The sequence below is a fragment of the Falco rusticolus genome, chromosome Z (assembly GCF_015220075.1).
Source record: "Falco rusticolus isolate bFalRus1 chromosome Z, bFalRus1.pri, whole genome shotgun sequence".
Classification (NCBI taxonomy): Eukaryota; Metazoa; Chordata; class Aves; order Falconiformes; family Falconidae; genus Falco; species Falco rusticolus.
The window spans coordinates 16,574,604-16,598,079 of NC_051210.1; the positions used below are offsets into that span (position 1 = coordinate 16,574,604).

The 23,476-nt window shown below is 44.5% G+C and overlaps 2 protein-coding genes across 6 annotated transcripts; one reads left to right on the forward strand and one right to left on the reverse strand.

The window, feature by feature from the left end:
* Positions 1–1,578: 1,578 nt before the first annotated feature.
* On the reverse strand, positions 1,579–14,584 carry APTX (aprataxin). Of its 4 annotated transcripts, none has more exons than XM_037372831.1 (8): positions 14,441–14,584; positions 13,163–13,299; positions 12,154–12,200; positions 9,361–9,696; positions 6,726–6,785; positions 3,695–3,921; positions 2,739–2,842; positions 1,579–2,435 (listed from the first exon to the last, which is right to left on the reverse strand). In XM_037372831.1, exons 2-8 carry the CDS (start codon positions 13,290–13,292, stop codon positions 2,281–2,283), a joined length of 1,059 nt encoding a protein of 352 aa, XP_037228728.1. In that variant the 5' UTR covers positions 13,293–13,299; positions 14,441–14,584; the 3' UTR covers positions 1,579–2,280. The 4 variants fall into 4 exon arrangements, with proteins under 4 accessions (XP_037228728.1, XP_037228731.1, XP_037228730.1 ...); XM_037372834.1 differs by lacking the exon at positions 14,441–14,584 and adding an exon at positions 14,206–14,275; XM_037372833.1 differs by lacking the exon at positions 14,441–14,584 and adding an exon at positions 14,009–14,131.
* A 182-nt stretch (positions 14,585–14,766) lies between these two features.
* Positions 14,767–23,120, forward strand: DNAJA1 (DnaJ heat shock protein family (Hsp40) member A1). Of its 2 annotated transcripts, XM_037372966.1 has the most exons (8): positions 14,767–15,020; positions 15,166–15,343; positions 16,471–16,575; positions 16,673–16,900; positions 18,309–18,423; positions 20,291–20,406; positions 20,994–21,094; positions 21,845–23,120. In XM_037372966.1, exons 1-8 carry the CDS (start codon positions 14,889–14,891, stop codon positions 22,061–22,063), a joined length of 1,194 nt encoding a protein of 397 aa, XP_037228863.1. In that variant the 5' UTR covers positions 14,767–14,888; the 3' UTR covers positions 22,064–23,120. The 2 variants fall into 2 exon arrangements, with proteins under 2 accessions (XP_037228863.1, XP_037228864.1); XM_037372967.1 differs by lacking the exons at positions 14,767–15,020; positions 15,166–15,343 and adding an exon at positions 15,786–15,849.
* The last annotated feature ends 356 nt before the right edge of the window (positions 23,121–23,476 follow it).

Sequence of the window (23,476 nt, forward strand, 5' to 3'; positions counted from 1 at the left end):
ATAAACAGTACTGGTAGGCAATGTGGACGGCAGGCACATGCAGTCCTTCAAACATCATCTCAGCATCTCTCTCCTTGTCAGTGATGGAACACAGGGGAGGCACTGACACCAGAACAGCATGGTCCTCTGGCTGAGTCTTCATCTCCAGAAGACACACTCCAAAGTATCTCAGACATGGTTCCAATCCACCAGTATGCCATGTCTTACTGGGCTGATGAGTGTTAAAAAGGTATGCTGCGAACAGAAAGAAACCAACAAAGGTTTCTTTCTGATTGTTCCCAGTCTCCTGTATGGGCTTCCCACCTGTAGATGAAGCAGTGTAGTAAGGCCATGCATCCCCTGCAAAGCAACACTGGAAGTAACCTGTGCCAATGTCTACAGCTACCATTTTAGTTTTCTTCATGGCCTTGAGGCTACCCTTGGTCATAGATAGGTGGCTGTCTCCTATAGGCTTCAAACCGCTTGTGGCCGCTGCGGCTGTTTTGCAGACCTTTCCTGTGCAGCTACGGCTTCATACAGTGAGTGCTGGACACACTTGTTACTACCACTGCCCTGCCACCACTCCTCCCAGGGTCAATGCAAGCAACAGATGCGCGCCTGGGGCACTCATGGCAGCAGTTCTGCCAATGCTGCTGACTTATGACATCATACATATGGTGGCCCCTCAGAAACCAGTGCTCCGCGTGCAAGTGTGTGACAACTGTGACTTGCAGTGTTTGTGCTTCACTTTCACCTGCTCTGGGAGGTACTAACTAAAGAACATGACCCCCACGCAGATGTGACAGGCCACGGGGCATAAACAGCGTATGTAACTGTGAAGCAGCCTGGCTTTCCTGCCTGGCCTGTGTCTGCCGTGTGGGGAAAACCACAGTTCTCTAGCATTTGCAACTGCTCTTGGCCCAAAATAATTCCTGTTGCTAAGCGTTAGCGTAACTACACCTCGGGGCCAAGTGAAGCCCTGGTTTGCCTGGGTCAAGAGCAAATCCCTAAACAAAGCAATTGTCATTTTTATGGGTGGGGGTTTTAGTTTAATTTTACTTTCTAAATTAAGGCATAATTTTACTAACATCAGGAAAAACTAAAGTGCAACTGGTGTTTCGAATTAGGCCACAGCCAACCCCCCACCCTCACTGTCCACCCCCTCCACTACAGGAACATCTTTGTTCTTTTCCTGCAGCAACAGGTCAGTATTTACCATCAGAGTGCACGCAACAACATGCAGCTCTATGGGGGCACAGAAGAGGACGCCTGCTACCCACAGAACACATTACCAAGAATTACAAACAGTGTTTTCCTTGTATAACAAAAGGTCTGTGTGCTCTTCCTGTTGAAGTCATTTCACCAGAGGACATCTTGCTTAACAAGTCAAAGATGAGCTTCGAATGAAACTGAACCCTACAAACTAGTTCTGGACCATGAAACAGATTTTTATTACTCCTGCTTTGCTGCCTATCTGGGATTTCACATCTTGACAACAACTGAATGACAGGGGCTCACCAAAATCCCCAATGTGGAGAAACAGGGCAGCATTAAACCACACAATTTCTGTACCAACCTCAACATATGCAGCCAAGTAACTGCAAGCCTTGATAGTTTATTACTCTGGGAGCAGTAAAGCTGGTCATTGTGTATTATACATGTATTTTTGTATATAAATCAGAATCCTTGTACATGACAGAGGCTGCCCCTCTTAAAGCCTGAGCAGTGACTGTGCTGGCACCCTGGTGAGGGGAGGTGTCTGTTCCGTAGCTACAGGGAAGTTCAGCAGCACTGAAATCTCAAGCCATGGTGTGGCACAGCAAAGTGGCACACTGTAGCTGATGATCCTACCCATACTCCCTCAGTACATTCCCCTTCTACAGTTTTGCTGTCAGCCACAGCAGCCTCTGCAACGTATCACTCAAAGGAAATTTCAGTGATAGGCTGAAGACATCAAGAGAAAGACCTCTAAATCATTGTCTCTTTCCTCAGGCTCAACACCTCCAGCTTCTGAATAAAAATAAATCCTTTCACCCAAACAAAACACTTCTTCCAGAGTTTGGTTCACGTACCACAAAGCTGCAAACACACCTTGAATTTCGAAAGTCACTTTATGTTGGGTTGTTACAAGGGTTTTTTGGCTAAGCTATTACAAAGTTAGTATGCTGCCTCATCCAGGGTACTTTTTCCCACAGTATAATCATTCCAGTTAACAAAAACCATACATGTCCACTAGCATTTCCAGGTCTTAGTTTTAGCCTTGAAATCTGAAGATGGGTTGTAAGATGTTTTTTTGCAAAGTCATTTTGGCCAGTGTTTCCTGAGATGCTCCTTTAACTGTGGGATAGTGGGCAGCTGTTGTTTGCAACAGTGGCATCTGAGGGGCAATTTGAGAAGTTCAGAGGCATGATCTTTCACCATCACTTTTCCCTTGCTTCTTACCATTTCTATCACATCTGCAAAAAAAGTAAACAGATCAGAGGTACTGGGACCATGTGGCATCATGAAACACATGACACTGCAGAATCTCTGTGCACTGATTTGCATGCACAGCATGTCATCACTGCATTCTAATTTAAACCAGTCACAAAATTCCGTTGACTTCTACTTAGTGCTATTCCCCCAATATCTAAAATTACACAAAACCTATCACCTACTAGAATAGAATTCACAGCTTACACATTTGTTTGGAAAAAAAGCCCAAAGCCAGAACCCACAAGCAGGATTACCTGTTGAGAAATACCTTTTCTAATCATTACCTTCAGAGTTTAAGAAGTAGTCTGTGGTAAAACTGTTCCAGTGCTTTTTGGTTTTCAGGGCCGGAGAATCAAAATCCTGGCTGATTACATGCAAATGTAGCTGACTGAAGCAAATATATTGTGGAGATAAGAGAGAATAATGTTAATGCTTGATGTTTTTTTGCAGTAGTATCCATTGCAAACACAATTCAGGCAAGGCTGGACTGCCAGCCGATGCTGGGACTGTGGGTCTGCCTTACGTTTGACTCATAGTCCTGCTACAGAAGAAAACTGATCTGTTCTGGAAGCACTGTCTCATGCCAAGCATCAAGGTCACTTAAACAGCCAAGGTCACTAGCCTGCATATTCCAGTGGCCCCTAACTACAGCCTAATCCCTGCTACCTTCCAAAAAGGCAGAGACAGGGGTTTTAATAAACCAAAGGTTTAAACTTTGTAGAGTACCTGAATGGGACTCGATCAGGGACTCAAAGCTTCATTCAAGAACTGAACAACTTGGGAACACAGACTGCAATACACACAGGCATCTGGACGCTGTAAGAGCTGGCCTTACACACAAGACTCAGATCCCTGCTCAGGATCTGGCAGGACCTGATAGGCCTAAGAGTCACTCTCTGATCCCAGATTGGTGCCCTGGGATGGGGGATGCCCTAGCACTAGCATTGGCAGTGCTGTCTCTTTTGCTGGGACTGAATCACAGGCATACAGTAGCCCCAGTGACAGACTTCTGCCAGGGGAATCCCACAGGCATTTCCCACCAGACCCAAGATGCCCGTGTGGCTCATCAGCACATACACAGCAAGTACACAGCTGCACCCAAAGGACTTGGAGACCAAACTGTTTGCAGTGTTCTGGAGGATTAGTTCTTCTTCAGCAATGCCAGATCACGTTACAGATTCAGCCCCAAATCTGTATAACCAGGGCAGGCTCCCCCCAAGATGACTCATCTAAGTCTTACCTCATACTGGGTATAGCATGGTAGCCCAGTCTGAACTCCAGACTCTCTCTGGCAGGGCACTGTTCAATCATTTTCTGCCCAACTGTATGCATATGTTCCAGGAGTTCAAGGTGGTCCCTCGTGAGTGACTTCAGGCTTGAAATGGGGTCCCATGGTAAGATAAGCCAGTGGTAACGTGCTTTGGGATATTTATCCTTGATGACTACAGTCTTTTCATCTTTGTAAACCTTGCAAAACAAGTAAGTAGATTATTTAGTGATTAAAAGTTAAATATATTATTCCTATAAGCACTACATTTAGTGGATTTTGAGATCTTACCCATGTGCATATCCCACGTATGTGTTGCTAGTGCAATTGGGAGTGCCAGGAAAAGAGCCAGAACAGATTACTTAGATGGGGAGCAGTATCAAGCAGGCAGAGCGTTCCACTTCAAGTAAGGCTTCTGGTGGAACTAAGCTGGTCCAGGATATGTACCCTCTCCCCTGTCAATGCACCAGGCAGCCACGGAGAGATGTTCCACACCCCTCTTCATATACTTGAAGGAAAAAGGTTTCTATTCTTGTAATAGCAGTAAGTTAACCATTGCTACAGATGGAAAAATCACCTGGACTCAGATACCAGTGAGGTCTAGGAAACTCTACTTCCACCAGGCTACCTTCAAGCTTTGTGATCACTGAAACAAAAATCATGGCACTGTGCTCAATATAGAGCACCTAGGAATGCACTGGACTGCCTCATCCTTCACAGAGTTCTGGAGCACAACACAAATCTCAGAGGTGCTACAAAGAGCATCCTCAGCACTGCAGACTGCCGCCAGCATTACAAAGATTAAAACCTTCAAGTCCAAGCTATTTCAGTTCATGCTATCTTACTTTGTAAGATCACCCACAAAAAGGCAAACAGATTCCTGTCTATCATGCCCTACTTCCCCTGGGTTTTTTTGGTGGTTTTTTGTTGTTGGTTTTTTTTTTTTTTTGCCTTCTGCAACAATTTGATGCAGCTGATAAGAGAAACAGCAGCAAAACACATGGACAACGGGGGGGGGGGCAACCTGCCCTGGCAGTGAAAATGTGTCAGGTTCTGAAGCAGAAACTGTGCTGTGTCTCTGATCTCTTAGCAGCACATCTATGAGTGAGAGATGGATGATGTGTCTGTCATCTTTGCTAATTATTCTCATATGTTTATATGCAGAACTGATCAGTCCTGCTCTACAGGAAGGAAGATTAAAATTTTATCAGCACAAAAATCATAGGACTCCTTCTTTCGGCAGCAAGACTGGTTGCTGCTGTCGTATTTTTATAGACATGCATTAGTGTCTGCATATGCAGCCAGTTGGAATGGAATCAGGATCAAGTGTTTTCAGAAGAAATATTGCAATTTATTTAATACTTGATTAAAAAGGAAAGACAACAGATATATTGTTTATGTATTTAGTTCAGAACCACAACTAATAAAGCTAACACTAAGTCATAGACAGATATTTATGTTCTAACATTCAAAGAATAGTTTTAAAATATTTTTTTTCTTTTGGGTTAAGAAAGCACTGTCTTGGTAAGTGCTATATCAAATTCCATTTAAGGGATAAAGATTAAGTGTCATGTTTAAAAAGTAAGCAAGTATTTCAATAGCTCTATCACTCCCCATAGTAACACTGAAATTCCTCATTTGAAACTGCTGGCAGTTCCAGGAGAATTGGCATCCAGTTCTCCTACAACTCTATGCAGTTCAACACTTTAGACTTGAATTTTTTTTAAAAAAAAAAAAAACACCACCAAAAACCAAACCCCACGAAATAAAAATCAGTCAAGAAATAGGGACCTTCTGATTAGTTACCAAGGAAATTATTTTCAGCCTGAGGGTGATTACCACCTGAAGGGGCCCAGTGAGGCTGTGGGATCTTTGCTCTTGGAGATTATCTCAACTCAAACAGACAAAGTCTGGGGTTGTCAGCCTGAGTGCAAGTGGTCAGATGGGGTGAACCTCCAAAGGTTTTTTCCAACTGAAATTTCCCATGATTTCAAGAACCAAGCATCACAGATGTCTGCGATATCCATTCTCCTAAACACATACTCTTGCTGAGAAGTACAAAGGGAAGAACACATCTCTGACATTAACACCGCCATGCAGCAGTCAGCCAACCAAACCCCTACCTAAAATGCACCCAAGCTTCAAGGCCTTACTCTGTCAGACTGAAGTATTGATGGAGACCATTCTCCCTGTTTTGGAGTTGAGCTAAAAAGCTTGGTTTTGAGAAGGAGTTTATCTATTTACTGTAACTTAAAAAGAAAGTAGGTTCTATACATGGATAGGGAAGATTCTTTCAAGACTCTCCCAGAATACAGTAAAAAGAAAGTGCATATACACTGCAGCCACAAAAGCCATTTCTCAGATTTCTGCATCTTAAGTCTGACCTCCCTGAAAACAGGCAGCAGACAACAACAAAAAAAAGAGATGAAGTAAAGCCATTATGCAGCCACAGGGAAGCAGAGGGAGGGAGGTGCATCTGATGCATTTGCAGAAGGTTAAATGAAACCACTCCGGAGACCTCTGTTGGCACAGAGAAACTGGGTGGGGAGGAGCCAGGGGTCATATCCTGTCAGCTAACACAGAAATGTTGCATTTAAGAGTTCGCTGGAAACCAGGAAACAGCACCATGCTTGGAAACAAGGCAGTGCTGGCACCAGAAAACAGGAACCTCCCCTACTTGCTCAGCTTCAAACCACACCCCTATCTCATTTGGTTTCCCTGAGGAAACAAAGCAACTGCACCACTCGCCTGCTCTTCCAACAAGCTTTTCCAAATCTGTTGGCCAAATTTGACAGTGTAGAGAGCTAAAGATAATGACATTCTGCAAGATCAGTATAGTCGAGACTCACAAACTACTGCTACTGCAGAGAGATGCAAGTACAATTCCGCCCTTATGCAGTACTCCACTGGTCAATTAGATCATTAAACTGCAGAAGGAAGACAGAAGGCTCATTTAACTTTGTTAGACAGAAACTACAGTAAAATACAAGTGTACAGCTCTCACCTGCATTTTTGGATCTTGCATGGAGCTCTTCAGACCCTGACTCCAGTGTCCTAAATGTTCCTAAAGCACAGAAGAAAAAATAATTTATAAAATAATTAAGGATCCAATTATGCTTTAAAGCATTCAGTTAAGTACTTTCATTAGTATACAACAGTAAAATAACAGCTAAATTATTTCCTTTCTATAAATGCCAACACACCTACTCCAACTGCCCCACAAAGCTACTTTTGAAAACTTTTAACAAGACACTGTTGAAGTTCAAAGTTAAGTTTTTCAAATGTTATAAATTTAACAACAGGCGGCTGTAGATCTGTTTGAATTTAATGATGTGCACACACGTTATGGCACAGTTCTTCATTACTATTGGTGACAGATTATTTTACTAAAACATCCTCTGCTTCATGGATAGGAAGTACCAAAGGAAGTACAGGGATCTCCATTAACTGTCCCATCACACGCTGCTGTGCACAAAAGAAAGAAGTGGTTGTGGTGTGTGGCCCTACTCTTAGATGTACTTATTTTTTGACACTGTGCAAGGAGTGGCTTGTACAGAAAACAAGATAGGCACAGGAACATCAAGACAACACAAGCAGGTATCTCTTACCTTGGTTACCTAGTAGAAGGTGCCTCAAGTGCACTTTTTTCAAAAGAGATAATGTTTTATCTGTTCAGATCACTTTACAGTCATCATCTCTAAACTGGGGAGACGTGGATCTGACAGGTGGACTGCCTGGTGGGTAAGGAATTGGCTGGATGGTCACACTGAAAGTGTTGTGGTCAACAGTTCAATGTCCAAGTGGAGAGTGGCGACAAGTGGCATTCCCCAGGGGTCTGTACTGGGATTGGTGCTGTTCAACATCTTTGTTGGTGACATGGACACTGGAACTGAGCACACCCTCAGCAAGTTTGCCAACATCACCAAGCTGAGTGGTGCCGTCAACACACTGGAGGGAAGGGATGCCACGCAGAGGGACCTTGACAGGCTTTCTCAAGAGGTGGGTCCATGCAAACCTCATGAAGTTCAACAAGACCAAGTGCAAGGTGCTGCTCATGGGTTGAGGCAACCCCTGGTACAAATACAGGCTGAGCAGAGAATGGATTGAGAGCAACCCTGAGGAAAAGGACTTGGGGGAGCTGGTGGACAAAAAGGTCAACATGGCCCGACAATGTGCATTTGCAGCCCAGAAAGCCAACTGAATCCTGGGCTGCATCAAAGTGTGGCCACCAGGTCAAGGGAAATTATTCTCCCCCTCTCCTCAGCTCTGGTGAGACTCCCACCTGCAGTATGGCGTTCAGCTCTCCCTCAACATAAGAGGGACACGGACCTGCTGGAGAAGCCCAGAGGAGGGGCACAAAGATGGTCAGCGGGCTGAAGCCCCTCTCCTATGAAGACAAGCTGAGAGAGTTGGGGTTGTTCAGCCTGGAGAAGGCTCCAGGGAGACATTGTAACAACCTTCCAATATCTAAAGTGGTCTTATAGAAAGATGAGGACAGACTTTTTAGTAGGGCCTGTAGCGACAGGACAAGGTGTAATGGCTTTAAACTGAAAGACAGTAGATTTAGATTAGATAGAAGAAATAAATTCTTCACTGAGGCTGGTAAGAGACTGGAACAGGTTGCCCAGAGAAGTTGTGGATGCCCCATCCCTGGAAGTGTTCAAGCTGGATGGGGCTTTGAGCAACTTGACCTAGTGGAAGATGTCCCTGCCCACAGCAGAAGGGTTGGAACTAGATGATCTTTAAGGTCCCTTCCAACCCAAACCATTCTATGATTCTATCATGATAATCAGCGATGATGTCCATCATATTCTTATAGAGGAAAATGACCAAACATTATTATACTGCCAACAGAGACAGTGTGAATTGTCTTGGTCTCCCTGTTTATACCACCACAATTCTGGCCCTAATATAACTAGCATGAGTTCACAAATGAAGAAAGTGTTCAATCCAGCACAATCTGGGACTGAAATTTTGTCCTGAGGGTCTTCGTTTCTGTGCCTTCTCCTCCAACAACGGCATTATTATAGCTCCAGATGCACTAAGCAGTCTTTTATTTTGTCCACATCAGCAGGGCTAAAAACTCCCTTTCAAAAGATTTTGGTTGGTAACATTCATTCATGTAAACATGGTTCTACCATAAGAAATTACCAAAGCAGGAGAAAAATGTAATGCAACTGAAAAAAAAAGGTCAAGTTGTTCCATTCTCTATGCATAAGCCTTTAGATAACTACTGCTGTATTTGTAACACTGCAGATTTCATCTCAAGAGCCAGCACAGCATCCCTTGTGTGATTCCACTAAGCTAAGCTGACCTCACATGGACTGTTCTTCTGACAGAAAGTACAGGAAGGAACGAGATATTAAATCCTCACTGGATACAAGCAAGCCCCTTCACACACACACATACAAACGCCCTCAGCTCAGGTCAGAATGGGTCCCAGGTAACTTTCTCAGGACCTGGGTGATGTTAGGAGCAGTCTTTGCCTGAGCACCTCAGCTCACATGTTCTGAGTACTCCCAGGATTTGTGTTCACCTGAGACGCTTCCCCATCAGCAGTACAAAAGCAACAGACCAAAGCCTGATGGAGGAGACAACCCCAGGACAAACACCTCAAGTACTAATAACTTTACACTTGCCTTTTTGCTTGAAGCTCCTTCATGTGGAGATACACCAGTACTGCTTCGCTTGGGATTTGCAGAACTCCCCTGTGTATCCACTACCTCCATCTTCATTGTTTTTCTGGGCACAAGTTCCACATCATCATCATCATCATCGCAGGAGTCCTCACATGATGTCTTGTCAGTTTGTATTTTCTCTTCTGCTTCTGTAACAGTTTTCCCTGACTCTTCAGCAAATTGCACTGTGTAGGGGTAAAGTTTATTCACAATATGCAGAACTTGGCCTGGCTTGATTTTTACCTCTCCGTCCTTGCCAATATTCACAAGATCAACGCTAGTTGGGTTGACACCTATCTGGTAGGGAGAAAAAGAGGAAAAAAATAGTAAATGGTGTTATAACTGGAATCGCCAACTACCACTCCATTCTTATGGAGTAATGGAATATCACCATCCTGGAAATGTGTTTTGTGTTCACTGAACCCCCTCCCCACACCAACCCACTCTAAAGGATCAAGAAAGTACAGCGCTGGAGACAACTCTCTATGGCCCAGTCCTGCAATCACAGCTGTCAGCACATGAACCTCAGGGACACGGTGTCATAAGGACCTGACAGTTCTGTAGCAGCTGGCTACAGTTACAGCAAGACCTATGCTGCACTTTGCTCAAAAAAATTAACAACCTATTAAACAACTGTTTAAATAATAATGGCCTTAGTAACAATTACTTCTGAAGAGTAATAGTAGTGATAACAAATTATTTCAGTCCAATCATCCCCAGAAAGTTTCCTTTTTTCAAATTATTTTACTTTGTCTTTTTTCTCTTTTTTTACTACATTCTGTTTTCTGTTTCTACCAATTGCTGCCCCACAAATCTGCCTTTAAATATGCAAGCATACTCTTCTGGCTTATTTCAAGAGGGAAAGGAGTTCAGGCTCACAACCACTGTCCCACCAAGCGTAGCCCACTGCTAACACTTGCAACACACTCCCTCCTGCGTAGGCAAAAATAAAAAAATTAAAATTAAAAAAATAAAGAAAAATCAGGAAAAAAGTCTCTCTGAGCCCCCAGAAGAGTACACTACTTGCTCCTGTCTTTTCCTTCCCAAGCCAAATGCAATAACCCTTCTCCAGGCCACAGAAGACTGTTCAAACAGTGACAACACTTGCCTGTTCCTTCAAGAGAGGCTAAACCTCTCTGTCTATATCAGCTTATACAAAGTATATACCAGCCTATCTGTATTTCACTGCTTTTATTTTCACTTTGCATCTTACACTTCCACAAAACCAACTCCATTATTCTGTTCTAGCAGAAAATGAGGACCGCAAGGTGAATTTTTTACCTGCTTCTCTCATTGCATCAGTTTACAGCTTTATGCAACTCTTAAAATAATTTTCCCCTCAAAACAGTGTTTTAAAGTCCGAGAAGTTACCTGAAGTTTAGCTGATAACTGAAAAGCAATAAATTTTCCTCTGTCTCAGACATAACTGATAACACAAGTGGTGAGGGCAACCTACAGTGACTGCTTGATAGATGGATTTTGCCTGATCAGGAGGGCGACCCTAGGGAAATTAGGAGTCTTGAACCTCAGCAAAATGCTTTTGTTTAATGTTTATGCACGGAACAAGCTTTAAGAAACAAGCTCTTCCCTGTGACTGATAAACGCTGTCACAGAATGTTTCTTTAGCTTTGTCACTGTGATACCTGCCTGCTTCACAAGATGGGACTGTGCCTCTCACCAATTGGTATTCACTACAATGAAGCACCTGCCTGATTCCAGCCAGGATCTTTTCAGTCTACAGTTCCATGGTTTCACTCAAGTCAGCTACACTGCACATCCGCCGGGCCGATATGTTTGACAAACAACTGATCACTGGAACCCCGTGATATGTTGCAGACGTATCACCTGCCAAGCAACTCTAGAGCAGGCAGCAAAACCATACTAGCACTTGCCACCAGAAAGTATTGCCCACCCTGAGATTCCAGTAACATGGTATTCAAATTGTGGCTAAGGCTGGCTTCTGTGAAAAACTGTCTGAGAAATCTTTGCCGGATTCAGCAGATACTGGTGAGGTCCCTGTGCTTACTGAGCTCCGGAGGTGTTTTGACAGAAAACATTACTCCTCAGTAGACAGAACACGTTGATGTGTTGTCCACACATGCCGATACTGCAGGTGTACATATATGCTTCAGCACCTGAAGTCAGAGAACTTCTCCTTTGAACTATCTCAGGGATACTGCTCCTCCTAAGTATATGAGAGCAGGCCTACATCCATCCAGTTAGTAACATGAGAATGCCTTCAGTGCCGTCTCACATCCCATCCATTCCCAGAGATGATGACACCTTTGGCTCCACCAGCCACCAAAACAAAAACCTTCCACAACTGCCCAGTCCCATTAACACAAGAATCAATTTGACATTAAATGAAGGGCTGCCTCAGCTTTAGAAGTTTAAGGCTCAGGAAGCAGATCAGCAAGTTTAGAGAAAGAACTCCAAAATCTCCCAAATGCAGCACCTGGAAAAACAGGTTGAGGGTTCACAGCAGTGTTTCCTGATGCTGCAAGTCTGGATGAGATGGTAAGATATCTGGAAGGAACAGTATAGTCTTTCCATTGAGGTACACGCGAAAAAAAAGAAAAAAGGACAGACAGATTCCCTCTGAGGTCCATTTGCTCTGCTCTCCTTGGTCATGAAACAGCTTCAGCCCCTTCAGACCTGGCGATCAGAATCATCTTTTGCCACATTTGTGAAGTTTCAGTACACTAACCAGCCCCATAAGTAACAGAAATACCATACACCCATTTAAAAACATACCTGCTTAACTGTGACATACCCCTTGTTACAGTCTGCTTTTAACTGAACTGGAAAGAAAGAACAAAGTGTCACAAAACAGTGTAAAAAAAAAGGCCAGAACTCTGCCAAGCCACCCTTGCAAAAAACGCTCCTGTATTTTAAGATCTGCTACCTTCTGACTCTGATCTCTGTGAACAGATGCAAAGAACACTTCTGCTTCATCCCGCTTCCAGGACCACAGGTAAAACAGAACCAACCCATAGAGTCACACCTGAGTGTTTCATATCACAGATCAGCAAAACTACTTCAGAATAAAGACGAAATCTGTGGAAGTCTTCTACATGTCCTTCTATCCTCACCAGCCCTCTGTGACAAGGCATGGAGCAGAACTGTGTCAGAGGGCAGAAAAGGCAGGGAAGGTGTGAAGGGGAGTATTTTAGAGATCACAGATATTTTGATATATTCTCCCGGCACATCTGTAAAATAACAAATGATACTAAAAATCAGTTAGTGGAAGCCTAGGGAGATGAAGTGCCATTCACAAAGAGTGCAAGCAGTGGAACCTGACTGTGGGCTTGAGGACTCATGTTAAGGTTCAATGCCTTAATTTATGAAGGTGAACTTCCAGTCATTAGGTGTCTTGTCCGATTTTTAGGACCCAGCAGTCTCCGTTAAGTGCTTATAAAAAAAGCTTGATGACTTCAAGAATCAAAAAACACTATGGACCATGCAGAGAAAGGAGACCATAAACTGGTGAGTGCAGAAGTCAAGCCTAAGGAAAGCCTGCTTAGATTTCAAGGAAAAACTGCAACGTCTCACTTAGACCCTGCCCAAAGCAGGCTTATGAATTAAGCCAAAACACTGGTCCATTATCTTCATGTAATTTAGCCAAACAAAAGAATGATGTTTCTTGATAAACACGAGTTTATCTTACGAGTATGTAGTAAGTAATGTACGAGTGCTTATCTTACATACTTCACAGGTTTGGTTGCTGCTGCATGTAGAAAGCAGGATTTGAGCTAAACTTTACCTTGCTGCCGTGAGCACTTCTTATCCGTTATCCCAGTCTCTGGGCCACGCCCAATTATCACTGCTTCCAAGTGTGGCAGCTTCAGCCGCTGACTGCATTTCTCTTTCCCCACGAGCCAGCACACACGCATCACTGTGCTATACAGCAAAACAAACAGTATGTTACTAACATGCAGCTTCCTGATGGGTCACACTCCTAGGGAACAGGGTCTACGAATTCTGCTGACAGCCCATTCATTAGCCAAGTCACTACTGCTAACCGGGCTCACATTCATGAAATCGAAGGCAAGGCACAGTATTAATACAAGCATAACCTAAAAGCAAGTTCCTGTTGAAAGGGCAATCCTATTTTCCTTCCTTCTACATCACTACACATTCTCACATCCACAGATCACATAGGAAAAAATAAACTGGATCAGCAGTTCCATCTGACAGAAAAACCTACTCACAAAAAAAGTTATTTGTTTCCCACTGAATCAGAGTTGATCTGGGAAATTAACTTACCTACAAAACAAAGAAAGCGGTAGAAGACAGAGAGGACAAGAGAGTGGGATAGCTACATCCAGCGACCGTCTGCAGACAGACCATTATACGAAAATGGGCCCTCACGTTTAAACCAATTTGACTCCGGGCAGCAAAGATCCCGCAGCCTCCCCCCTGCCTGGTGTTCGGCGCTAGGCGCTCCTCCTCCCGACTTTGCGGTGGACCTGTCCCGGTGGGAAGCAACCCTCCGTTCTATGCGAACCACAGCACCGTCACACGCTCAATTGGCGCGACGGGCGGTCAGGCCCCCCGGCCGCACCTCCTGCCCGGCCCGGCTCGGGCCCCCTCGCCGCGGCCGACACACCTCGCCGCAGGGCGCCGCCGCTGACCCCCGGTGCCCTACCACCGGGGCGGGGGCCCGGCACATAGGAACGAGCACCAGCACCACGCAGCCGCCGGGCAGCCCCCGCGGCCCCCGCCGTCTCTCGCTCCCCCACGGCGGCACCGGCCAGAAGGGCAGCCGGGCCCCGTCACCGTGGCAACACCGCCCCCCACCCTTACCGCGCGCCAGCCGCCGGGCGGCGCAGCCAATCAGCTGCTGCAGAGCGGCCCCGTGTGACCAGCAGGCGGGCACGCCGCGCGGCCCGGCGCAGGCGCCCTATAGCCCGCGCCTTGCGGGGCCAGCCGGACCGCCGACAGGCCTGCGCGGTAACCCCCGGCCCGGCGGTACCCGGCCCGCGGCGGGGGGGGCGCGGAGCAGGGCTAGAAAGGCGGCGGGATAGGTGCTGCCGCGTACCGGGCCGCAGTTCGGTGCCTCCCTGCCAGAAACGGCCACGCGCCGGCAGCGCTAGGGCGAGAGCTGCTGGGGGTAGGGCCTGTCCCGCACACACACGTCCCTGACAGGCGGACGCCGCTCGCCGCCTAGCGCCCACTACCCTGTGCCTGCGCACTGCCGTGTTCTGCCGGTGCACGCCGGGAGGGGCGGAGGCGGGCGAGCTATGCCGCCGAGGTGCGGCTCTGATTGGCCAACTGCTCTCCGCCTCCTCGCCTCTATTGGCTGCCTGCTCTCCGGGGGCGAGGCGGACGGTGGGGGCGTAATGTCCGGGGCGGGGCGCTGCCGACTCAAAAAGCGCCCGGATGCGGGACCCGCTCGGAACTTTCCAGAAAAGTCGCCATCGGCGCTGGGCGGGCAGCCGCCGCCGCGGGGTGCGGGACCGCTCGGTGCTCAGGGGTCGCCCTCCGCCATGGTGAAGGAGACTACCTACTACGATGTGCTGGGCGTGAAGCCCAACGCCTCCGCCGAGGAGCTAAAGAAAGCCTACCGAAAACTGGCGCTCAAGTACCACCCTGACAAGAACCCCAATGAGGGCGAGAAGGTGGGCGGCGGGCCGGGGGTCGGGGCCGCGCTGGCGGGGAGGGCGAGGGGCTGGCGGGAGGGGCCTGGCGCGCCGCGGGCGCGCTGGGGGGCTGCTTGGGGTCTCCAGGCCCGGGTGTCTGAGGCACGCTGTATGTCTCCCGCAGTTCAAGCAGATTTCCCAAGCTTACGAAGTACTGTCAGACCCGAAGAAGAGGGACCTGTATGACAAAGGAGGCGAGCAGGCCATCAAGGAGGGTGGCTCTGGTGGTGGTTTCGGGTCACCTATGGACATATTCGATATGTTCTTTGGCGGTGGCGGGAGGATGCAGAGAGAGAGACGAGGTAACGTGCATCTTCTGACGCTTTCCTGGGTTGTGCAGCATGATCGCTGTGGTAGACGGGATTAAAGTCTCCGAGGACAATGCTGTAGGTGTAAGAGTTCAAGTAGCGCTAAAATGAAGTTATGGGATTGGACTCAAAGTCGGAGGAAACATTATCTTTAGCTCCTAATACCTGAAACAAGCAGGGGACAGCGTTTGGTTTGTACGGCAGTAGTCTGGTCTCTTGTGTATTGTCTCATATTAATAGCTAAACAGATTTTGAGTCTCGCAAGCCTTTGGCTCAGAGTAAGCCTAGCTGCTATTAAGGTGAATAGGAAATGGAGCAGTGACATACCTTAAAATTACTTTAGAACTGGGCTACCCTACGTAGTGTCTAAATGTGAATTTGGTCTTTAATTGCAGGTAACTATATCTAAGGAAGATAGCCAAATCGAATTCAGCCCATTTTCCTGTGCTGTCCAGTGGAATTGAGTGGAAGCTGCACTAAAATGCTGCTCAGAAATTAAGGTCTAGATTAATCACTCTGGGAAAGATTCTAGTGTTAATTAAACTGGGTAAGAGTAGTGCTGACCCTGTCACTTCTTAATGTAGACCTGGTGACAAAGGAAGAACAATGGGTTTGCATCAAAATGTTAGTGTTATATCAAAGTGTTTCTATTAAGCCAGAACTTGGTGTCCTTCACAAAATTAAGCCTGCAGTAGCTGAAGTTCTAATTCATTCTGAAGTGTAAAACTTCAGTTGCTCAGGTCAGTTTCTAGAAAGTCCCCTCCTAAGAGGAAAAAATTGTTTTGCTAATTCTAGACAGCATTGCCCACTTCCTTTTAGGAGACATGCTCAGTCACTTTGTTAAAACTGAATTCCTGCATCATAAAACTTAAATGTCTATAGTTCTGTGCATTTTGTTTGCTGTTTTTTGTGCTTTTATGGAAGAGTCTTGACAAGACCATTAGAACCGTTTTGACATCAGGTACGAAGGTGCTGTTGACTGATAACAGCAAAACAAGATAAAGCTACATTAAAGCTCATAGACTTGGTTTATTGTGACTTGAGCATAGTGATGTGGGAAGCTTACTGTTATTTGGAGACAAAGCTTTCAAACTTGAGTAAATACACATTCTCTTTTACAGGCAAAAATGTAGTCCATCAGTTGTCAGTAAGTTTAGAAGATATGTACAACGGTGCAACGAGGAAACTTGCACTGCAGAAGAATGTTATCTGTGACAAATGTGAAGGTAACTGAAATTGAACACAAGTTCCTTCTGAAGCTTGTGGGGTGGGTTTTTTTCTGGCAGCACATAACCATCCATCTCCAACTTTTATTCTCTTCAGGTCGTGGTGGTAAGAAAGGTGCAGTAGAATGCTGTCCTAATTGCAGGGGAACAGGCATGCAGATCAGAATTCACCAGATCGGGCCAGGAATGGTGCAACAAATCCAGTCTGTGTGTATGGAGTGTCAGGGGCATGGGGAGCGTATCAGCCCCAAGGACCGGTGTAAGAGCTGCACTGGCAGAAAAATTGTAAGAGAGAAGAAGATACTGGAAGTTCACATTGACAAAGGTGAGGTGTCTTACTAAGATGAAGTATTGAACTTGGATATACTGACTTTGCAGCACTAAACCAGATGGTTTAATAAATGCGTAGTGTTGATTTGGTGTGTAACACTGCTGAATGTACGTATGGTAAAATCACCTGTTGCTGCCTTTAAAAAGTAGGAAACCTGGTTTTAGGGAGGTCTCATTACTTCTATGTTCTAATACCTGTGTACATAACTAAACGAATTCTGAAAGTTGCTGCGTTGTAAGCAGTAGGTTGTGCTTAGGAGATTGCTCAAAAATGAGTCTTGATCAGGTAGCTGGCATGATGAAAATAAAACTCAACCACTTGCTGGCCAAGCTTGCCTAAAGAGTTTTCCCTGCCAATGGGGAAACCCTGCAGACTCCGATCACTTCTGCTGTGTTTCAGTGTGAAGGGGAACCAGGTCTGCTATAGTAATAGGGTGCAGAGACAGTGCTAAGCCTCATGCTTAGAACTCTGTTTGCTATGCAACCCTGACAGTGCTGCTCAGTGCAGGTACTCTTTGCTTGGCAAAATGGAACTCTACACAAACTCTTGCAGTGATGTGAGGCTGCAACAGTCTTGAGTGACAAATGCAGTTCTGTTGAGGAGGCTGCTCAAAAGTTGGTGGGAGAAGTCTTCTGGAGTAGTGGAGCTTGCAAGGTGGAGCAAACTGATAAGCACGTGGCTTCTACAGTCTTGCACCTGATAATCACCTGCAATTCTTGTTATGTGTAAGCACACCTTGTGCAATGCCTGGATTTTTAACAGGAAAAATCCTACAGTAACATTAAATACAAGGACTAGTAGGGATATATTGCTGACATTTGAAATAGTGAAGTCACAAAAAAGTTTCTTTTCCCTTCCTTACAGAAAAACAGACTGAGCTAGCATGAGGCAGCTACAATTCATGGTAAAGACCTTTGTATGGGCAAAATGGGTTTCTTACGTGGCAGTTACAGTCCTAGGGAGAGTGCTGCTTGCACTTGGCAGGTACAGAGATCATGTTTCGTAAGTAGCTCTGCCACATACATTTATAAAACTGGCAAAGCTGATTGGTCACTTACTCTCAAAATGTACTCTGAATTTGTTTTCATTTTAGTACTTGTGCATTTAACAGAAGCTGTTTTGATAATATTTCCCTTAAGAACTTTATTTCGGCAGGTGGCTGTTTTGCACTACAGTGAGTGAAGCTTAATGATCTTGAGACATAGTTCAGGTTGACACCATTAAAATCTGTTGGACATGTGAGTAGATTAAAAAAAAACATGAGGAATGCTTCAAGGGAAGGCCCTGATCTTCTAATTTAAAGATCCAGCTCTCCCAGTACCAGCTTGTGCCTACAAAAATATTTCTTATTGCTGTGTTTCACTTAAAACGGTGAAAAATATTTGTTTATTTTTTGTGATAGGAATGAAGGATGGTCAAAAAATAACCTTCCATGGTGAAGGGGACCAAGAGCCAGGATTGGAGCCAGGGGATATAATTATTGTCTTGGATCAAAAAGACCACTCTGTATTTACAAGGTAAAAACTGTAATTCTGTTGTGTTAACTTATGAGATGCTTGTCCACGTGCTTCCTTGGTTACCACTCACCTTTTTTCTACTGGAGATATCAGTGAATAGCATCATGTGGCTAAAGATCACCTGTGGCTGAGATAATGTGTGAATCTTGGCAGTGGAAGGGATGGAAAGCAAACAAAACCAGTTATGGTTGCTAAGTTTACAAATCTTGAATTTTAAGAGCTCTTGAAACACTGAGGTTTTGTTTAATAGATGTCAATATTTGTGATTATTTCCTTGATTTTTCTGGGATAGCATTCCATCATTTAGCTCAGAAAGTTAACATGTGTTCATTGCCCACAAGACACAGAAGACTTCTAGTGTGTTCACTTTTGCTCAGGGATCTTACGACAAACTTGGTGAATATAGCATGCACCCCTCTGACCAAAGGTAGTTTCCCTCGCTTCATTTCCTGCCTGAGTGCACTGGGCAGGGTAATCAGTCTTGTCTGTTCTTTCTTGTGAAAGCAAAAGTGACTCAAGCGGTATTGACCACACCTAAAGTACTTAGTGTTACCAGACAGTACTAGTTAGTGTTGCAAGTCTCCTAGTTTTGAGTTACTGTTCCTGGAATGAGTCTGTCCAGTATGTTTTGGTCTGATTAAAAGCAGTGCTGGTCATCTGGCAGAATGTGTTGCACTTGGTATCTTCACTGCTGCTGTTCACAGCAGTAGTAATGGAATGAATGGATTTAGAGAAAGCAGTTGTCTCAACACCAGCCACTGACATTGTACTTGTAAATAGGAATGGTGAGCCAGAGGTTCTTGGCAAACCTGCAAGTGGTCTGCCTGATTGTCATGTATGGTACTGAGCTCTGGACGGTGGTGTCAGAATGCTGTGCCAAAGAACACTGAGCTCACAGGTTAAGAATCACTTCTGTTTGCTTTAGATAAACATACTCAGCTGGTTATTTTTTTTCTTAACTTCTAGTGAAACCAGATACTGAATAGGCTATGCCAAAGGGACAATCTGAGCCAAACTGTTTGTATGGTTACCTGTTGCTGGCTTATTTTTGTCCATCTTTTGCCCACTACCTTCAGTTCTAGTGTCCTTAGATAATCCTTGATATTACTGGTCTTGTGGGGTTATGCTGAGGTCATGCTCTGGAACAAGCGGAATGTTCCTCTTCTGTCAGAGTCTAAAATTAACTTTTCAGGCAAGCCTCCTTCCAGAGACCTTTAAAACAGGATGAGTGAAATCATGAAGTTATTTGAATAGTCTGGAGGGTTTTGTACCCGTTGAACATGGAGTGCACACGGATATCACTAGTACTGCCATACTGGAGTCAGAATAGGCAATTTAAAAAAATGGCATTATCTCCTCCAGGTGCTTCTTGGTGCTTTCTAGAAGGTACTTCCGGCATAACCCGGAGTGGCCATCATCTGTTCAAACTTCCATAGTAACAGATCTTCAGAAAGCAAGTGTGATAGAATAATGTAGAGCTAGCTGATGTTCTTAAACTATTAACCTACATAAAGGGTTTGGTTGTCCCAGTTGCAGTGTTTAGGAGGCTGAGTGAACTTTTTCCTAGATTGGGAAGGAACAATGCAGTGAAACTGGATGTAAGTGAACCTTACTGTATTTACTTCTTTTCAGTAAACACTTCTAGGCTCTGGATAGCTAGACTTGATCATAACAACTCTGGGCATCAGTGTCATTGCTGTAGTTGCTGACTTGAGGTGCTGCCTCAATATTCAGTATTCTTTTAATTGCCTGGGCTTCTATTAAAATTACAGCTTTATTGCCCTTGCCAAGTTAAATGCTGAAGTTGGGTATGATCCTTTCACTGCTGCTTCCTCTCTGTGACTATTTTTGATTGGTTCTGCCTTAGACGAGATGAAGACCTTCTTATGTCTATGGATATTCAACTGGTTGAAGCACTATGTGGCTTTCAAAAGCCTATCACAACACTGGATAATAGAACTATTATAATTACCTCCCATCCTGGTAAGTCTTATTTTGCTTTCTAGTAGAAGTCCAAGCATACATTGAATGTAAGCAGAAACCTGAAGGAACAGAAACATCCCACCTTGGTGTACAAGGGATGTGTACAAACCTTCTTTCCTAATCTTTTCAGTACAAATCTTTAAAGAAAACAGGATTTTTGGATAGCAGTCAGCAGTAACTTTCTTTGCATGATACAGTAACAGACCTTACCTCATGGACATACTTGTATCCTGAGGATACTTCATGAGAATTGAAGGCAATGGGTCTCTGAAAACCACTTTTTCCGCCTTGGAACTGATGGAGCACTTAATAAATTTGTAAGTATGCTTCCTTTGGGAAGCATAACAAGGTTACAAGAACTTACTGTAAACATGAAACCTGCTTTCCTACTTGGAAGTTAACCAGGCAGTAAGCCCCTGTTAAGACTACTACTTATTGGTGTAGCTGGCTAACCACAGTGTAGGTGGTCACATAAATGTTGAAGGGACTTAAAAATAAAGCTGCTTCTGTTGCCTGCATGGATCTCTTCTGGTTTTTGGTTTGGTGCTTTTTGGTGTTCTTTGTTTGTGCTTTTATTTTTTATTTAGGCCAGGTTGTCAAGCATGGGGCTATTAAGTGTGTGTTGAATGAAGGTATGCCAATTTATCGCAGACCATATGAAAAAGGACGTCTGATCATAGAATTCAGGGTAAGTGGATCAACTTACTTCCATGGCACAGTTCAGCACTGAGTATCTACAAAATTTAACCTCTAAGCATTACCTCAATCCAGAAGAGATACAGATTATCTGGTGTCCTGGCTTAGTATTTATTTTTGACAATGGTGAGAGCATGTAGCCCACCAAACAGAATTACAGTTCAGAAGAAGAGGGAAAACTTCTGGAGCATTCTGTGCTGAAAGTACATTAAGTACCAGAAGAATTTCTTCAGATAACTTGTAAATTTCCATTTGCTTGGCAGTTTTCTTCAGTTTCCATCCTTCTGTAGGAGGGATGGATTAGTAACTTGCCCTGTGCTGGAGCAAAGGTGTAGGCTGGAAAATGGTAATTTTCTGTCTGGAGAAAAGCTAATGCTGGGACCTGTGGCAGCAGGCTCTGTCTGCTGCAGTTTTAGAGGAGACTGAGTTTATCTCTAATGTTATATCCTGTACTTCTCTTCTAGGGTGATTTTAGAGGGAAGCCTGAGGCAGAATAAATGTTGGATAAGACTTGGTGAAGTTGCCAGAGTTGGTAGCTGACTTCTTGCAGGCATTAAAAAATAGCTTAGTGACAGATTTGGGTGTTGGGAGGGCGGGGGGGGGGGGAGGGGAGGGTGTTGTTTTAGCTTCAGAACACTGGGTTTACGTAATCTGTGATGATAAAGCTGACCCTGGCAGGTATTTGACCTGTAGTGGGCCAATTCAGGCAGACTTGAGTAACCCCAGTTCTTGTTGATTGCAGGTGAACTTCCCAGAGAGTGGTTTTCTGTCCTCAGATAAGCTATCTTTACTTGAAAAACTTCTGCCTACAAGGCAGGATATAGAAGAAACGGAAGAAATGGAACAAGTGGATTTAGTGGACTTTGATCCATCTCAAAAAAGAAAACACCACTATAATGGAGAAGTCTATGAAGATGACGAGCATCACCCTAGAGGTGGTGTTCAATGTCAGACATCGTAAATGAGCCAGTAAATAACTTGTGAAGCTTGTTTTGTATGCATTAGTGGATGAGTGAAGGACTACAAACAGTTCACCCTCACTTCCTGCTATTTGTTGTTCTATCCAGCCATAGTTGTTTCTAAAAGCATAAAGAAATAAAGTAATTAAATTGACTTTGCAATTTGTATAAAGCTCCAGGATGCAAGCTCAAATGAAGTTTGATTGCACTTCACCCCTGCCTCTTGGTCAAGAAAACTCCTTACCTGCTTGTCCTTAATTCCAAGCCTTGTAATTCCTGTATGTGTGCAATTGCCCAGGCTTAAACTAAGATTCTGTGATACTCTTTTTAGGAATTCTAGATCTTATACTCTGTTAACAAAGTATGCACAAGTACTTATAATTCTTGGTAAGATATAGTTAAGTTTTGTACCAGTTAGGATAACACGTTAATGTTTCAGGCTTCTACTGGTGTTTGTTAAATAGGAGCTGGCTCTAATGCAACCACATGGTACAGGAGGCTGACAAGGAATGTGGTCGATCTTCACAGGCCCATTAAAGTCACGTGATCCACAAGCTCTCTGAAGCTGTTGCACCTGAGGTCAAATAGTCCCTTCCTCTGCCAGCTTTAGTCCTGACCCTGGAGCTAGATGTGAAGCTTGCTTTGGTTCATTGCTGACTGCTATTTGGCTGCTGTCTGCCACCATACTGCCTATAGAGCCAGTGTTGCTTGGCTGCTGCAGGAGCTTCCTTTGTTACTGTGCATGAGTAAAAACCTTCAGGCTTCATCGAATGTGGTTTGGAATCTGTCAGCCTGCTGGTGTGTGAAGCTTAATTTCCACCTCGATTACTGAAGTCTGATACCCCTCAGTGGTGTGTCATGGAAAGCAGTACCAGCCCTGTTGGTGGGCATATGTGAACCTGCAGAGGAAGAAAAACAGTGAATACAACCAATTGATGCATATAGAATGTTCTGAAATTAACATATTGTGTGCATTATTTTAAGCTGACTCTTGAAAATGCTGTATGAATGTTCTAATTATTGTAGATGAAGCATTTCCAATATAATTACAAAATTGTTCATTGCCTCTTTTCTTAGACCAGATGTTGGCTTAAAGACACCACCCCCTTCTTTTTAGGCAGCTATTCACAGAAAAATGTTAGCAAAGAACTTCCAGAAAATATGCTGAGAAGACAGGTCCAGATTTAACCTCTAGTGTGTTAGTTTAGTCTTGTTCTACCACCTGGCTTGGAACAGAGCTTATGCTTTTCATACTGTTTTGAAGCAAAAGTGTCACAAACAGAACTTGGGTTTTCTTCCTGGAAATAGCTGCTGTGTGACAATATACATGTTCTAACCTGGAAAAAGTGGAAAGTCTCCTTAGAAAACATCTCTAGCTCTTTCAGGTGTGTTAGGTTTCATTTTATAAAGACAGA